Source organism: Tursiops truncatus, chromosome 10, assembly GCF_011762595.2.
Source record: "Tursiops truncatus isolate mTurTru1 chromosome 10, mTurTru1.mat.Y, whole genome shotgun sequence".
Classification (NCBI taxonomy): domain Eukaryota; kingdom Metazoa; phylum Chordata; class Mammalia; order Artiodactyla; family Delphinidae; genus Tursiops; species Tursiops truncatus.
In genome coordinates this window covers 26,839,199-26,857,401 of record NC_047043.1, presented here as the reverse complement: position 1 = coordinate 26,857,401, position 18,203 = coordinate 26,839,199, and the positions used below count along the sequence as shown (strand labels likewise).

At 39.3% G+C, this 18,203-nt stretch overlaps 1 protein-coding gene across 1 annotated transcript in view; it reads right to left on the bottom strand.

Moving 5' to 3' along the window:
* Positions 1–18,203, bottom strand: part of CRISP2 (cysteine rich secretory protein 2) — a 33,266-nt gene that overhangs the window by 12,803 nt on the left and 2,260 nt on the right. Inside the window, 8 exon segments of the mRNA XM_033863679.2 lie at positions 1,766–1,881; positions 2,607–2,752; positions 6,647–6,734; positions 7,520–7,636; positions 11,921–11,991; positions 14,002–14,038; positions 14,389–14,535; positions 15,196–15,299. Of these exon segments, the coding sequence (XP_033719570.1) occupies positions 1,766–1,881; positions 2,607–2,752; positions 6,647–6,734; positions 7,520–7,636; positions 11,921–11,989 (536 nt within the window). The 5' untranslated portion in view covers positions 11,990–11,991; positions 14,002–14,038; positions 14,389–14,535; positions 15,196–15,299.

Sequence of the window (18,203 nt, the reverse complement as noted above, 5' to 3'; positions counted from 1 at the left end):
TTCTTATTGTGTTCTTCCATTATTCTCCCTAGTTCAGTGAGCATCCTATAACCATTTCTTTGAACTCTATCAGGTAAATTACTTATCTCCATTTCATTAGAGTTTTTTCCTGTGGTTATATTCTGTTCTTTCATTTGGAACATATTCCTGTCTCCTCATTTTGTTTGAATTTTGTTTTTATTATTATTTAAAAAAATTTTTTTATTGGAGTATAGTTGCTAAATTTTGGGTTTTTTTCTATGATTTAGGCTAAACAGCTACCGCTCTTGGTCTTGAAGGAGTGGCCTTGTGTAAGAGCATCCCCTGTGACTGCTGGTGACTGGTGGCTTTAGCAGACCAGCTTGAGCTGGAATGGGCCAGGCTAGAGGAAGTCCCTGGGGAGCACTGTGCTTACGGCTGCCTTGGTGGGATGGCTAGGGCTGCAGCTGGGGAAGGTGTGCACTGGGGGGAGTCCCAGGGGGACCAAACAGTGGTGCTCACTGGTGCCTTTGACTCTGGGGAGGGCTCCAGCAGTTCCCTGTTCATTTGGAAGAAGCTCTCGGGTTAGTAGATGGATTTTCCTTCTGTATAGTCTGAATGCTTTTTAAATTGCTGGGGTTTTTTTGGCTGTGTCCCAGGGCAGGTGAGTCTGTTCTCGAGCCCCTCAGCTATATCCCTCCTACTGCAGATCACTAAAATGGAGGTGGGGTTCCCATGGATACGGTGTCTCCATCTTTCCTACTAATTTCTATGTGGTCCTTCTATCTGCAGAAGCTGTTAAATCAACTTCGGGGGCAATTTCTTTATATGTAGGTGTAGATTCAGTGTGTGCATGGGAGGAGGTGAGCTCAGGGTCTTCCTAGGCCCGTGTTGTCCTTCCCCAAATGACCTATCTATTCTTTCTACTAAACTCTAATAGCTGTTTTCAGGAAAATGACTTTGGAGGTCATATTTCTCAAACTGGAGACCCATATCCCTGGGTCATCTGTAGTATCAAATAAATCCTATATGAGGCTTGGTTTGGGGCCTCCCTGCCTGTAGTGGTAAAGAACTTCAAATTTTAAAAGAAATTAAGACTAGCAGATATGTTGAGGTTAGGTCTTTAGTTTATCCATAGGATTTGTTGTGGAGAACTTAAAACGTTTTGCTTAATGAAAGAGCATGTTTCCTGTTACAAATAATGATTGTAAGGAATTGTTCATTATGGAGTTTTTGGTGAAAACTTCTGAGAAACAAAAGCTTAAGATGTTTCCTTCTTCTGGACTCTAACATATATTAAAGATCTCTTGAAAAACCTTTGAGACCCAGAAGAATGAATCATTTCTAATGATAATAACGTATATGGTTTTCAAGATAAGTAAGAATAGGAACGTTTCAGCAGAAAGGGCTGAAATCACAATTTACTATCCCTTATTTTCCACTCCACTACTGCCTCTTGCTTTACCATCAAGCTTCCACCCACCTAGGGTGTGCAATTAGTGAGACCTGATGACATCAAGTCTAGAGAAAGGCATACTACACGTGCCCAGAGAATAACCTTGAGCCCTGGGGAAAGGCAATTGAGAGAAAAGACATGACTTCATAATTGAGGAAAGAGAGTTTCAGATTTTACTCTTGGAAATGAGAACTTGGTCTCTTCTCTGATAAGTTGAATGTATCTTACCTTAAGCAGTATTTCCAAAGGTTTATCCCTTCTCTTTATTAAAATATGCTTTTTTATTTTGATTGGGTAAATGTAAGATTATTTTAAAATATTAAATTGCCGATGGAATTATTGGTATTAAACTTTAAAGTATATACTTATGCAGGACAGTACTGGCAAACATAGTAGTATTTTAGACTCTACTGATTGGGACAGTAGGCAATTCCACATCCAACACGGAAAGATGAGTACCAAACAAGCTACAAATGCATAAGGAAATATGTAAGAGTACATTAAGGAAGAGGGGAAAATATTGGGAAAACAAATAATAGCAAATGTAAAAAAAAAAGTGATTCTTGGCACTTCCTTGGTGGTGCAGTGGTTAAGAATCCATCTGCCAATGCAGGGGACACGGGTTCCATCCCTGGTCCCGGAAGATCCCACATGCCTCGGGGCAGCTAAGCCCACGTGCCACGACTACTGAGCCCGCATGCTACAACTACTGAAGCCCACGTGCCTAGAGCCTGTGCTCCACAACAAGAGAATCCACTGCAATGAGAAGCCCGCACACTGCAGTGAAGAGTAGCCCCCGCTCACGACAACTAGAGAAAGCCTGCGCGCACCAACAAAGACCCAACGCAGCCAAATATTTAAAAAGAAAGAAAAAAAAGTGACTCTTATAGTTTGCAGCTGTATACCTTATGGAAATATTTAAATTACTGAAACAAAGTCACAAACTTTAAAAATATTAAATTTCATGTATCCATTTATAATGTTGGAAAAGTACAGAGTGTACTTCCCTGCCAAGAATTTTGCAGCTCATGGAAAAAAAAAATGACAGTTCTAGATGAAATACCAGCCAAATGCCAGGACTCTCTTATACTCAAGCCCTTCCCCCAGATTGAACATTGGTGTTGGTCATCATTTGGAGAAGCTTTCTCTGTTAGAGCATCTGTGGCAGAAGTTTTTCATTTGTTCTGGTTACCTGGGTATAATGTCCAACAATTGCACTGGAGCTCTTTGGTCCTGCACCATAGACAAAATTGTGGTGTTCTTCAAACCAGCTTTGGATTGCATCTGACCAGGCAGTAGGGTCACTTGACATGTAGAGATTCTCACCACATTTTGTACCTAAGTGTGAACAGATCATTCATGAAGAAAACAAAAAAGCATGCCGTGGCAAGAGAAGTCAACTACATGAACACAAGGATGTTGCTCTTCAAACTCAGTGCCTGTATTTGCTAACTGTTAATACATGAAAAAGATGCTTCCATTCCTTATCAACTGTAAAGCTGAATAGAAGACAGATCTACCTAGCCCACTGGGCTGGCCACAATATGCAAACTTTGAATAGGTTGAGGAGAATTTATTCTAACAAGGACCTACTGTATAGCACAGGGAACTATACTCAATATCTTATAATAACCTATAATGGAAGTGAATATAAAAAATATATATATATGTATATTTGAATCACCTTGCTGTACACCTGAAGCTATCACAACATTGTAAATTAACTATATTTCAATAAAAATCAAAACCAAACCAAACCAAACAAAATCCTTCTCCCTGTGGGTTGTCAAAGATGCATTCTTTTTCATGCTCAATTCTTTACAGGTATAATGTGTGTGCTCTCAGCTTTGTATTGTTAGCTTACGCAAGGCAACAACCAAATTTTGTTTTTTCTCTCCTCTTACCCACCCTCAGCAGAGATTTTTCACATATAGGAGCCAGAATAAATATTTATGATTATGAATTTGCATAAACTTTGAGAAAAAAAGGTTTACGGGCAGTCTTTAAGAGTCCCAATCAAGAGTCAACTGACATCAGGAAGGTGTTCAAAACTTGTAGCTCTTCCCTTAATCCATGAGTCATAATGTCACAATGTGACATTATAATTATATAATGTTATATAACTTACAGTTATAACTCTCTGAGGAGAGTTATATATAACTTACAGTTATATTATAACTGTATATTATAACTTCCAGTTATATTATAACTGTATATTATAACTTCCAGTTATATTATAACTCTGTGAGGAGTCATAATGTCTCCTCAGAGAGTTAGGCAGGAAGGACCTTGCAGAGGGTGACATCAGCAGAATGGTGAGGTAGGAAGCCCTGGACTCTCCTTTCCCCAATACACACACTGATTCAGCAACAATTCATGAACAAATTGCCCTTGTCAGAAATCCAGAAACAAAACTAAAGGCTTCCTGACCCTGAGGGATATGAAACCAGACTCACTGAAGCCTCTAGGGAGATTGGAAAACCCTCTGGCGAGAATCCCTACCCTCAGCACCGTGCTATACAATCAGGAAGAGACCCTCTAACTCCCAGCTTCTTCCAGGGGAGGGAAAGAGTTGGCTCATGTGTCCAGCAACCCAACGTTTCCAAGGGGACGCCCCAGAGGGCTGGCTTCTGTCTTGCTAGTCTTGGAGGTGGTGAGTGGAGATGGTGTTTGGGCTGCTAGACACCATAACTCCTCCCTCTGGCTCAGCACAGAGCAAGCAAATGAAAAATCCTTTCATTTTTTTCCTTTCTTCCCTGGGAGGCAGAGTTGATCAATGTGTCCAGTGGTCCAGTTTCTCTGGGGCTACCCAAAGAACTGGCATCTTTCTTGCCAGTCCTGGAGCGCAATCTCATTCCCTGGGGGAGAACTGAGATGGCAGTTTGGATTGGTAGATGCCATAGCCCTTCTCCCCAGCTCAGCACAGAGCAAGCCGACAAAAACCTCAGCTGCCTGCTTCTCCCTGGGGAGGGAAGAAGCTGGTTTGGTCATCTGATGCCACACATTTTCCAGAGGCTGCCTGAAGGACTGGCTCCTGACTTGCCTGTTTTGGAATGCTATCAAGACCTAGCATAAACTCGCTGCCTGCGGCTAGTGAGAACAGAGACAGATATTTGGGCTGGCAGTTGCCGTATCCTCCTTTCCTGGTTCAGCACAGAGTGAACAAACAAAATACTCCAGCTCTTAGCCTCTCCCTGGGGAGGGAAAGAATTGGATGGACTGTCAGAGATCCATCTTTTCTGGGGGCTGCCTGAGGAAACGACTTAAGAATCTTTCTTGAGCAAAATGGACTTGAACAGCATTTCTCCAAAAAAGATGTACAAATGACCAACAGGTATATGAAAAGGTGCTCAGTGTCACTAATCATCAGAAAAAGGCAGATCAAAACCACAATGAGATATAACCTTACACCTGTCAGGATGTCTGTTCTCAAAAAACAAAAGACAGCAAGAGAAATTGGAATTCTTGTACGCTGTTGGTGAGAATAAAACATAAGTAGCTGTTGTAGGCAACAGTAGGGAGGTTCCTCAAAAAATTGAAAGTAGAGCTACCAAATGATCCAGCAATTCCACTTCTGAGTATTTATCCGAAAGAATTGAAGTCAAGATCTTGAAGAGATATTTACATTCTCATGTTCACTGCAGCACTATTCATGATAGCCAAGATGTGGAAATGACCTAAATGTCCATCAGCAGATGAACGGATAAACAAAATGTGGTATATACACACAATGGAATATCATCCATCCTTAGAAAAGAAGGAAATTCTGCAACATGCAGCAACATGAATGAACCTTGAGGATATTTTGCTAAGTGAAATAAGCTAGTCACAGAAAACGAGTGCCTGATTCTATCAGTATGAAGTATCTCAAATAGTCAAATTCATAGAATCAAAGAGTGGAATGGTGGCTGCTGGGCTGGGGGGAAGGAGGAATGGGGAGTTACTAATCAATGGGCATAAACTTTCTGGTAAGCAAGATAATTTCTAGATATCTGATGGACAGCATGGCACCCACAATCAACAATATTGTGTCGTACACTTAAACATTTCTTGAGAGGGTAGATTTCATGTTAAGTGTTCTTAGCAGCATAAAATTTTTTAAAAACTAAAAAAAAAAAAAAAAAAAGGTGTTCTTACCAGAGTAATATTAATTTAAAGAAGAAAGAAGTGCCTTGAGGTCCAGAAACGTTACCCTTTTCAGCCCTCTCTTAATATTTACGTTTTGGTGACTTGAAATATAATGTTTACGTGCTGCTTAAAGAAAGTATAAAATGTTTTTGGATATCTCCTTTAATAAGGAAAGACAGAAACTTAGAAACTAACAGTAGACTTGGATCTTTAAGACCATTTTCCAATGTTCTACTGAACACAGTCGCCTCCTGTTGTAATTTCATCATAATGTTTGCATCAACAATATAAACAAGAACAATTCTACTGAAATAACAGGTAAGTTATTCACTACCTTTAAATTGGGCTTACCTATGTGTATATCATGCTTGATAATGTAAAACATTTTATGTGAGGTTTGTGAATACAAGTTTTTTTTCTCTCATGGCTTTTATGATCCTTGGTAAGATACGTCTTCAAGTTTTTTTGAGTCTAATGTATTATTCTATGCATTATAGGTACACAGTCTATACAAAATACTTGACAATTTGTTATCAAAACTTTAAAAAATGAATCAACACACCCAAAATATTCATCCTGATTTAAAAAAGCTTAAATATTTTTAGAGTAAAATTCAGGAACAGTTAAACATATTTTAACACATTTTGTGAATGCAAAATAATCTGATTTCAAAACACCATACAGCTACACAATATCACAAAAAGGGCAAAGGGTGAGAAATCAGGAAGCCTGGTTAACTTTCCAGTATATGATACTCCTACCAATTGTGTTCTTGCATAATTCATTCCTTCCACATCCTTACTTTTTAATCTTTAAAATCGGGAAAATGATTATGCATGACCTGTTCACCATGAGCTGATCAAGAGGAACAAATGAGATGCTGCTTAAGAAATAATTTGCATAATGTAAATAATCAACAAGCATGAAATAGTACTTATCATATCTCTCTCTATACAGATACTTTAATTTTAAAAGTACAGCCATATAAGCAACATTTATTCACAAAGTCTTCTGAATACAATGCCCCAGAATGGTCTATCCTATTTTATTTGTCTAATATTTTATTTGCTCATTTATTCAACAAACATTGACTCATTTACATACTGGTCTTCTGGTCATCTGGATTACTGTGTTCTAAAGTGCACTTGTTTGCCCACTTCTGAGCATTTGCTGTTGCTTCTCTGCTCCATTCCTAAATGTCACAAGAAAAACAAAATACACAAAGATTCAATTCCAATGAAGTATATGCTTTAAAATCTGATTGGTAGGCTGATTTGCATTACTTTAAAACTTCTGTAGATGTATTATCTAATTGTCATTGGTATTAAAGTACCTTTTTGTTTGTGTGTATGTGTGTGCATGTGTCTTTATCTGTCCCAGTGCCAATTTCCACACAAAGACAAGTCCACAGGTATGTCTAACGAGAGAAATACCTAATACATTATCTGACTATGATAGCATAGCAGCCACACCTAAGATTTTTAATAATGTTGCTGCTCTAAATACTAACATGTGAGATAGTCTGACTATATTTCAGTAGTAATAAGCTGACCTAGTTTATTGCCAATTCCATTTGTAGCCCACTGTGTCCACATGGGAGATGTCTAGCTTTTATGGACTATTCCCTGGGAAATGGGCTGTTATTTACCCTAAATGGCATTGATCCTGAAGGATAGGAGATTTCTTTATTTTCGACTAGGGAAGATAGTGAACCAAAAATGTAACACCTTCATATTTGATGTCTGAAGATCTGGCTTCTAAATTCTGCCTTCCCAGCTTAAGAGCCCTGTAATCTTGACAAGTTATTTAACCATTATAAAGGAAAATTCATTTCTGCCCTGCCCATGACAGAGCTAAATGAAGTAGAAAAATAGAGACAGAACTTTGTAAGCCACAAGAGTCTTAAGAGATGCCAGTTAGCTGCCTGCTCTTACTACTGCTGGTTCACACCACTTTATTTATATTCTTGCTTCTTACCATCTTTAGCATGTGGCTGGCAGGTGGAGAGACTGATTTCCTTAGTTCATTGTGTTTATTTACAATCTCTCTTTGGACTTACGTTTGAGTGGTTAACAGCGCAGTAAAGGATGGATCCTACAGGGAAATAAAATTAGGGTTTTTTTTTTAAACATTTTTGAAAATTGCACTTACGAGTGAATAAGTTAATTCAGGGGCTCTGAGATGACTTTACAAAGTGTTCATTTCAAGCCACTATGAGTTGTTAAGCACTGTCAATGAACTGAACCAAGGCAATGACAAATAGGAAAAAAGTAGTTTGAAGTTTTGAGAATGGGAATGGAATTCATGGCATGACAAATTAAAAACTCCTCTGAGGCCACAAATGCCAATTTCTAGTTTCAAGGGAACTCTCAGTGTGATTTTTCTAGACATACAAGTGATAATGTTTTATATTTTCTAATATTGTGTACAAAGGTATACAATAAGAACATGAAGGCAGATTCATCCACATTCAATCAGGCTGCAGCAGTGGGGTAAGAGCGGACCTCAAGACTCATCCTAGACTTTAAGGGGAACTTTGACCTGACATGGTATCTATTTTTAGAGAAAGAATATATTTAGAATGTATTTAGAGAAAGAATGTTGAGGTTCAGTTGAAGTGCATTCAGTATTCTAGTAAAATGATTCTACCTGTTTTATTTTTTTAACATCTTTATTGGAGTATAATTGCTTTACATTGTTGTGTTAGTTGCTGCTGTACAACAAAGTGAATCAGCTAAATGTATACATATATCCCCATATCCCCTCCCTCTTGCATCTCCCTCCCACCCTCCCTATTCCATCCCTCTAGGTGGTCACAAAGCACAGAGCTGATCTCCCTGTGCCATGGGGCTGCTTCTCACTAGCTAACTGTTTTACATTTGGTAGTGTATATATGTCCATGCCACTCTCTCACTTCGTCCCAGCTTACCATTCTCCCTCCCTGTGTCCTCAAGTCCATTCTCTATGTCTGTGTCTTTATTCCTATCCTGCCCCTAGGTTCTTCAGAACCATTTTTTTTTAGATTCCATATATATATGTGTTAGCATACGGTATTTGTTTTTCTCTTTCTGACATCACTCTGTATGACAGACTCTAGGTCCATCCACCTCACTACAAATAACTCAATTTCGTTTCTTTTATGGGTGAGTAATATTCCATTGTATATATGTGCCACATCTTCTTTATCCATTCATCTGTTAATGGACACTTATGTTCCTTCCATGTCCTGGCTATTGTAAATAGAGCTGCAATGAACATTGTGGTACATGTCTCTGTTTGAATTATAGTTTTCTTAGGATATATGCCCAGTAGTGGGATTGCTGGGTCGTATGGTAGTTCTATTTGTAGTTTTTTAAGGAACCTCCATACTGTTCTCCATAGTGGCTGTTTCAATTTACATTCCCACCAACAGTGCAAGGGGGTTCCCTTTTCTCCACACCCTCTCCAGCATTTATTGTTTCTAGATTTTTTGATGATGGCCATTCTGACTGGTGTGGGGTGATATCTCATTGCAGTTTTGATTTGCATTTCTCTAATGATTAGTGATGTTGAGCATCCTTTCATGTGTTTGTTGGCAATCTGTATATCTTCTTTGGAGAAATGTCTGTTTAGGTCTTCTGCCCATTTTTGGATTGGGTTGTTTGTTTTTTTGATATTGAGCTGCATGAGCTGCTTGTAAATTTTGGAAACTAATCCTTTGTTAGTTGCTTCATTTGCAAATATTTTCTCCCATTCTGAGGGTTGTCTTTTCATCTTGTTTATGGTTTCCTTTGCTGTGCAAATGCTTTGAAGTTTCATTAGGTCCCATTTATTTATTTTTGTTTTCATTTCCATTTCTCTAGGAGGTGGGTCAAAAAGGATCTTGCTGTGATTTATGTCAAAGACTGTTCTTACTATGTTTTCCTCTAAGAGTTTTACAGTGTCTGGCCTTACACTTAGGTCTTTAATCCATTTTGAGTTTATTTTTGTGTATGGTGTTAGGGAGTGCTCTAATTTCTTTCTTTTACATGTAGCTGTCCAGTTTTCCCAGCACCACTTATTGAAGAGGCTGTCTTTTCTGCATTGTATATTCTTGCCTCTTTTATCAAAGATAAGGTGACCATATATACGTGGGTTTATCTCTGGGCTTTCTATCCTGTTCCATTGATGTATCTTTCTGTTTCTGTGCCAGTACCATACTGTCTTGATTCCTGTAGCTTTGTAGTATAGTCTGAAGTCAGGGAGCCAGATTCCTCCAGCTCTGTTTTTCTTTCTCAAGATTGCTTTGGCTATTTGGGGTCTTTTGTGTTTCCATACAAACTGTGCAATTTTTGTTCTAGTTCTGTGAAAAATGCCATTGGTAGTTTGATAGGGATTGCATTGAATCTGTAGATTGCTTTGGGTAGTAGAGTCATTTTCACAATGTTGATTCTTCCAATCCAAGAACATGGTATATTTCTCCATCTGTTTGTACCATCTCTCATTTCTTTCATCAGTGTCTTATAGTTTTCTGCATACAGGTCTTTTGTCTCCTTAGGTAGGTTTATTCCTAGATATTTTATTCTTTTCGTTGCAATGGCAAATGGGAGTGTTTTCTTGATTTCACTTTCAGATTTTTCATCATTAGTGTATAGGAATGCAGGAGATTTCTGTACATTAATTTTGTATCCTGCTACTTTACCAAATTCATTGATTAGCTCTAGTAGTTTTCTGGTAGCATCTTTAGGATTCTCTATGCATGGTATCACGTCATCAGCAAACAGTAACAGTTCTACCTCTTTTCCGATTTGGATTCCTTTTGTTTTTTTTTCTTCTCTGACTGCTATGGCTAAAACTTCCAAAACTATGTTGAATAATTGTGATGAGAGTGGGCACCCTGTCTTGTTCCTGATCTTAGTGGAAATGGTTTCAGTTTTTCACCATTGAGGACGATGTTGGCTGTGGGTGAATCTACCTGTTATAGGTAGATTTTATAGGGTCGCTCAGAAGACCCCATTAAAAAAATCTCCAAGGCCATTTGGAGGGAGTAAAGCCATCCAGTGAATGGACTATTGCTGACTTTGTTCCTTTTAGAGACAGAAATATAATTGATAAGGTATTAAATCAGGTGCTGATATTTTTGGTGTATCTTTGTGTTTGTGTGTGTGTGTGTGTGTGTGTGTGTGTGTGTGTGTGTTGGGGGGGATGGATCCTAAACCTGGAGGTGGAGTAGGGTGTGTGAATTGCTCCCACAAGGTCTAGCAATTTGATAGCCTAAATTTACACAAAAGGCTGATGTTACATGAGCAAGATTTTTTTTTTAAATCAATTTATTTTTTTTTAATTTTTGGCTGTGTTGGGTCTCCTTTGCACTGTGCAGGCTTCTCATTGTTGTGGATTCTCTTGTTGCGGAGCTCGGGCTCTAGGCGTGCGGGCTTCAGTAGTTGTGGCACACGGGCTTAGTTTCTCTGTGGCATGTGGGATCTTCCCGGATGAACCTGTGTCCCCTGCATTGGCAGGCAGATTCTTAACCACTGTGCCACCAGGGAAGTCCCAGCATGAGTAAGATTTTGAAGTGTAAGTCTGAATAGACAGGGTCCTTGGTTGATCTTCCCCTGACACCTTGGAATAAGTCATTCTCTGCTCCCCCAATACTGAGTCCCCTTCAAAGCTCTGCAAATACTGTGAACATAGGTCTGACCACATTTTATCACCATGATCTCATTGTGCGTCCATTTTTCCTGCCTACTTGTACGTTCCTAAGGACAGGGGCCAATACTGAATGAAAAATAAATCCAGTGGCACGTGTCTTTATAAGAGACACAAGAGGAGAAGGTGATGTGAAGATGGAGGCAGAGATTTCAGTGATGTAGCCACAAGCCAAGGATTGGTGGAAGCCACCAGAAGCTGGGAGAGGGCCATGGAACAGACTCCCTCCTAGATCCTCCAGAGGGAGCATGGCCCTGCTGATACCTTGATTTCAGACTTCTGGTCTCCAGAACTGTGAGAGAATAAATTTCCATTGGGCTAAGCCACCAAACTTGTGTTAATTTCCTACAACAGCCCTAAGGACCTAATGCATTAATTTTCCAAAATATCATGTACTCCATATAAAAATAATGCAATATTTTTCTTTTTCTGGACTAAATCTTTGAAATCTGGTGTGTAATTTATACCTACAGCACATCTTGTTTTGGAAAAGCCACATTTCAAGTCTTTAATAGCCCTGTGTGACAGATAGCTGCTGTACTGGACTGCTCATCCCTGAACTTTCATCTAGATAATTACGTTAAGTGCTCTGATACCAAGGAGTGCTCTGTGATGTACTAGACACTCTCATTACTTCCGCTCTCAAAGTGCCTTGCCATCCCACAGAGCTGCCTGGATAGCTCTGGAAAGATTTTTCCACTTGAACCTTACCTTTGCTTCGGTGGGGAAAGATGGTAGCAGCACAGTAGCCAGAAACAGCACAACTGGGAGTGAAGCCATTGCTAGGAAGTAAGTCAAAGAGAACAAAGGTCTACATTGAAACATGTAGTACATGGACCTCTAACTAGGAGGGAAGAACTAATGTAATGATCTTGGTTATCTCAAAGGAGCCGTGATTCCCAAATTTATAAGTAATGTAACAAGAGAGGACTGTCATATGGTGCCAGTAGAATCATGATAGAACCAACCTTGTCTCTGAGAGGGACAATAAAAAATAAGCTGAAGAACTTGACTGTTGCACTTGAATTATACCTATAAAGGTGAGGGACATACCACTTCTTTCTGCCCACTTCTATTGCTCCTCAGCCCATCAGAAAGAAAATATGGAAGAAAACAGATTTCGCCACAGTTAATTATGATCTTGCATTGATTATTCATTTCAATTTTAGGGCAAAGGTTATTTTCAGTGTATACCATTTCTTAGTTTTTTTCCTCTTGTCTATGAAAAGTAGACTTCTTGTCCTTTTAATTATACACAACTCTAATCAAGATTTCAGGGTTGTGATAACACAGAAATGTACAAATACTTTAGTAGTAGTTATTTCTCCAATGGAGGCATTAGAAGTTATGTTTATTTTATTCCTTACACTTGTCTATATTTTCAAATTTCCAAGTATAGAAAAAATACAAATAGAACTAATATATTGAAAATCTAGCCTGTTCGAATTTGCTGAATCCATGATTGGGTACAAAGGTTACTTAATATCTTCATTAACTTTGTAAAAGACACTCAGCATTGGGTTGCCCACACTGTGCTTTCTCAATGTGTCAAAAAATCCTTGGTCCTTTAGATGAATCAAAAAGAACATGAAGTTTAGGAAGCATTCATATTCTCTTCCCCACCATTCATCATATAAAAATTACTCACTTTGTAAATTAAAGGAATACTGCCTAGATTAACTGTCTTCCTATGCAATTGCTACCCCCAAATTCTTGGAGGAAAAGAAAATTCTAAACTGTTTATCTGCAGTACATCTCAGGCCTTATTGATTTGTAAATAGTGGACAATTGGTACCTCTTCCATGTATTGCCTTTCTTCTCAATAGTGTGATTATCAAAGGGAGAGGAATGAACATTTATTGACAGTGTAGGGCAAAATACAATGTCTAATTTCACTCTCTTACCTTCGCAGGTATGGTGGTGTTTTACGGATGAAGGAATTGAGGCCTATAAGAGTTAATTAACCTATGCCAATGGTAAGTTCCTTTATTTATTTATTTATATTTATTTATTTTGGCTGCGTTGGGTCTTTGTTGCTGCGTGCGGGCTTTCTCTAGTGGCCTCGAGCGGGGTCTGCTCTTCGTTGCGGTGTGCGGACTTCTCATTGCGGTGGCTTCTCTTGTTGTGGAGCACGAGCTCTAGGCGTTTCCATAGTTGTAGCACACAGACTCAGTAGTTGTGGCTCGCGGGCTTTAGAGCTCAGGCTCAGCAGCTGTGGCCCACGGGCTTAGTTGCTCCGCGGCATGTGGGATCTTCCCAGACCAGGGCTCAAACCCGTGTCCCTTGCATTGGCAGGCAGATTTTTAACCACTGCGCCACCAGGGAAGTCCTGGTAAGTTCTTAAGTAATGGCAGAAATTAACCTTCAACCAATTATGATGTCCAAGTCAATGCACATTGAAAGGAAAACATAGTTTCAACTGGGAAAATCAAACATTTTGTAGCTCAATGGAGAGTTCATAGTAAAAATCACTAACATGGAAGAATATACAATATATACAAATTGTCATATTTTACATTGTTTTCTATTCAATATAGTTCTAGTATACTTGTTTCAAGATCATAAACACGGGAACTATTTCTATTATCCATTTTAGAATGAGATGTAAAAAATGCATTTGTTTCAACTTGACATAGTGAGAGTAGAATTAATTCAAGATCATTGTCTCAATAACTATCCATAAAGTTTGAAAATCATGGGTACATTTGTTAAATATATAACTTTACCGTTGGCAAAATAAAAATGATTGACAAATAAAATGTTCACATTTAAATAAATGAGTTATCACTTACTGTTTGTTTTCAGAGCAGGATGAAGTATCTGCTTTGTCTGTAGGAAGAAGAAATGTACAGAGAAGGTTAGAGCACAATATATATTACCTCTATTTCTGTTTTAGAAAGTTCTGGCTGTGCAAGTAAACCTAAGTCAGTACAATTCCAAACCAGAATTTTTCACACCAATAGCTTCCAATTTCATTGCCAGTTATCGGACATTGTTTTTGACATTATTTGGTTCCCATGTAGCTTTTAACACAAGTAAGTAAAGCATACCCTCACTCCCTGGCCAGCCCTCTTCTCTTCTGATGCAAACTAAAATCTGGATGCTGCCTTTTTGGCCTAGTATTTCTATAATAACCACTGAAGACTGGTTAATCACTGTGAAGGTAACGAAGATCCTACCTTAGAGCTGAACTTCTGTGGCTCACCTTTCTGTGACCTTTACTTCCCGGTGCCAACTTTCTATAGCTTATTGGATAAGAGCACAGTCTTTGGAAACCATCAGTTCTTGAAAAATCTTCTCTGATCTACAGATTTCTCTTCTGTAAACTGTGGATTATCATATCATAATTTTGCTTTGAAAACAGCATAATGTACATAAAACACCTACTATGATGCCTGACATATAATACTCAATAAATGGAAATTATTAATATTTTATTATTACCCTTCGCAATGAGTAGCAGTCTGCTGAGCTCATACGCTCTCTCTGTAAATGCATGTTGTTTGAACTGCTAGTTTCAGAAGTGTTTATAAGACCTGTTTTTACTTCCAGGTGTCATAGGAAAAAAAATCACTATGATCTAATCATATATTCCAATGCTCAAGGCCCAGTTCCGCTGGAGACCTTTTGGCTAACTTGATATCTAGGCTGTTGTATTCTTTGATACCCAAAGAGCTGTATCCTATCAGCTCTTTGAAAGACATACACATGAGCCTGACAACTTTGTATAGCTTAATCATGCCACAGGTTTCCATTAGATGACCCGTAATTCCATAATTTAATAGACAAAAGATGCCACATACTCCTCCCTGACACTTTCCTCTCCCTACTCCCTCACTCACCCAACCTAATTTTTTGTTGTATCAGTGAAGGCAGTGACACTTTGGGTGACATATATTTAAAGAAAAATTGATATTTTATTCCTTTAAACCCTAATTCATGCATAGTTGAAAAGCTGGCTGCCATTATTTTACCTGGATACTTACTAATGGAAAAGTACTGTGCCCTTTCTTGTAAGTGTTTTAAGACCAGGATGATATGGTTCTTCTAGGGTGTCTACAAGAAGAGCATGGTGTATGGTTTTGTAATCCTAGAATAGGGAAAAAGAGAATATTTAAAATAAAGACATGAAGAAGAGATAGGTAGTATCAGTAATCCCTGTCACAAACTTAAAACTTGACTCAGCTGTTTCGTGTTGTTTTTCTAATGCTTTACTGCATTTATTTGATCTCACCATTAAGACAATAATCTCCTTCTGACATCATTTTGTGTTTTGATGTCCCGCAAGCTCAAAGACGTGAGCTTCTTTTCTTTTTTTTTTTTTTTAATTTTATTTATTTATTTTTGGCTACTTTCGGTCTTTGTTGCAGCGCACGGGCTTTCTCCAGTTGTGGCAAGCAGGGGCTACTCTTCATTGTGGTGCGCAGGTTTCTCATTGTGGCGACTTCTCTTGTTGTGGAGCACAGGCTCTATGTGCATGGGCTTCAGTACTTGTGGCACACAGGCTCAGTAGTTGTGGTTCGTGGGCTCAGTAGTTGTGGCGCATGGGCTTGGCTGCTCCTCAGCATGTGGGATCTTCCCAGACCAGGGATCGAACCTGTGTCCCCTGCATTGGCAGGTGGATTCTTAACCACTGTGCCACCAGGGAAGTCCCAAGATATGGGCTTTTTTTTTTTGGCAGTACGCGGGCCTCTCACTTTTGTGGCCTCTCCCGTTGCGGAGCACAGGCTCTGGACATGCAGGCTCAGCGGCCATGGCTCACGGGCCCAGCCGCTCCGTGGCATGTGGGATCTTCCCAGACCAGGGCACGAATCCCTGTCCCCTGCATCGGCAGGCGGACTCTCAACCACTGTGCCACCAGGGAAGCCCAAGATACGGGCTCTTTAAAGAAGCTCAGTTAACTGTTGGTTGACCGACTTCCTTGGAATATCACAGCACACTTTCAAGACTCTCAACTCCTTATCTAGGCCTCCAACCCATACACTCCTTAGAAGGTAATTTCTGTAAATAGCCAGGCATGTATTGAGTGGATTTAGGGGGGCCCACCTATATCTCTTCATGTCTTTTCCTGGAAGCCAGCAGATTACATAAAGTCCAGAAGAGTCCTCAGTCACGATTCTAATTATTTGTAATATACAGTTTCTAATAACTGTTTGTTCAAAACATAAGAAACTACAACTCTTAGTTTGATCTCATGAAAAACCAGAGTTAGAAATGACTTCAGGTTTCTGCTATGACTCAGTGTTTCACATAACTAGAATGATTTGTCTTTTACAATAGGTAATGAGTTTCAATAGGATATCTTAGACAGGATGTTGAGTCTTTGGTGGCTAGGTGCTGAGCAACAAAACTGACCACTCTGACGTCTGTCTGAACCGAATCAGGTCATGTACCAACCTGAGTGCCTGAAGAGGCATGAAGGATCAGAAGACCCCTCACCCCACAGATCCTTCTCTCCCCACTTTTCACCCACCTACCTTCCCACCCCCATCCCCGGGCTGGGCATTTCCAGTTTCCCAGCCTGCTCTAATTCTTTTTTTTTTCTTTTTTTCTATGAAAGAGTATTTAATGGCATTGGTTTTCCATGCAGGCTTTATGATCACATATTAATCCAGATTCCTTAAGCACTGTTTCTTAAAATCGGAATGGATGTACAGAATATGGAAAATAGATTAGCATATTCAGTAATAAGTAGGTTATTTGATCCTGCAGATTAGCCATAGTGTAATCCTACTGCAAAGTTTTCCCCACGGGGCTTCCTTGGTGGCGCAGTGGTTGAGAGTCCGCCTGCCGATGCAGGGGACGCGGGTTCGTGCCCCGGTCCGGGAAGATCCCACATGCCGCGGAGCGGCTGGGCCCGTGAGCCATGGCCGCTGAGCCTGCACGTCCGGAGCCTGTGCTCCGCAACGGGAAAGGCCACAACAGTGAGAGGCCCGTGTACCGGAAAAAAAAAAAAAGTTTTCCCCACACCTTTCCAACCGTCACCATTTTCCATCTAGAAGGAATGTAGAATTAGGCAAAGCCACAAGTGAAGCATTCCCTGTAGATTCTTACTCTTACTAAGCCTTCAGCAAAATCTTCTCTGGAATCAGAAGGTAAATGAAATTAAGAAGCAGTAATACATGGCTTGACTTGGGGTTTTTTTTTTTTTCCTTTGATCTGGAAGACACAACTACTCTGTCTGATAACTGTGTGATACAAATCAAATCTAGTGTGTTCCCCATTTGAAGCCTAAAACCAGCACTTTAGAACAAACATCAACAATGTTTTCCTTTTAATTCTGATACCAGTTTATTCATGACACTTTGAGATTAAATTCTTAAGTGATAAAATCTGATATGCCAATTTGACATCAGAAGATAACATCTATTATTTTTTAAATGTAATTTTGACTCAGGTAAGTTTTCCAATGTATTTAAGAGTTGACCTTTGCCATGATTTATTTTCAAAAGCAAAAAAAGAAAATATCACAAAAATAGAAAATAAAGGTAGCCTTCAAAAAGCAGAGCATGGACTTTTCAAACAGCAATTCTGTCTCTTTCCTATTAACATCAGTGACATTGCAAACCAAACATGTAACAAAAAAGAGAAATACAATATACCCTGAAAGTAAAGAACAAGGTCAGAGGTGAGGCTTTAGCTAAAAGACTTTCTTTAGGCAACAGAGACAGCAAATCAAGCTTATGCTTTTTTCTGTTTGAATCCTCATTAAAAAAAAGCCGTAATACCTCAGGTTTTTATTTTTAATTTCCCTTCCATGAAGTGCTATGTTAACACTTTCCTGCATTGCTATTTCCAAACATATTATGCATAAACCAGCATTGAAAAAGACTGTTAATTTTTTAAAAAGGAAGGAAAGAAAGAAGAAGAGAGGGCAAGAGAGCTAACAGGAGGGAGATGGGACAGAAGAGGGAAAGGGAGGGAGACAGAGGGAAAAAGATAAGAAAAGGAGAGGGAGGCAGGCAGGTAGAGAGAGACAGAGAGAAAGAAGAAA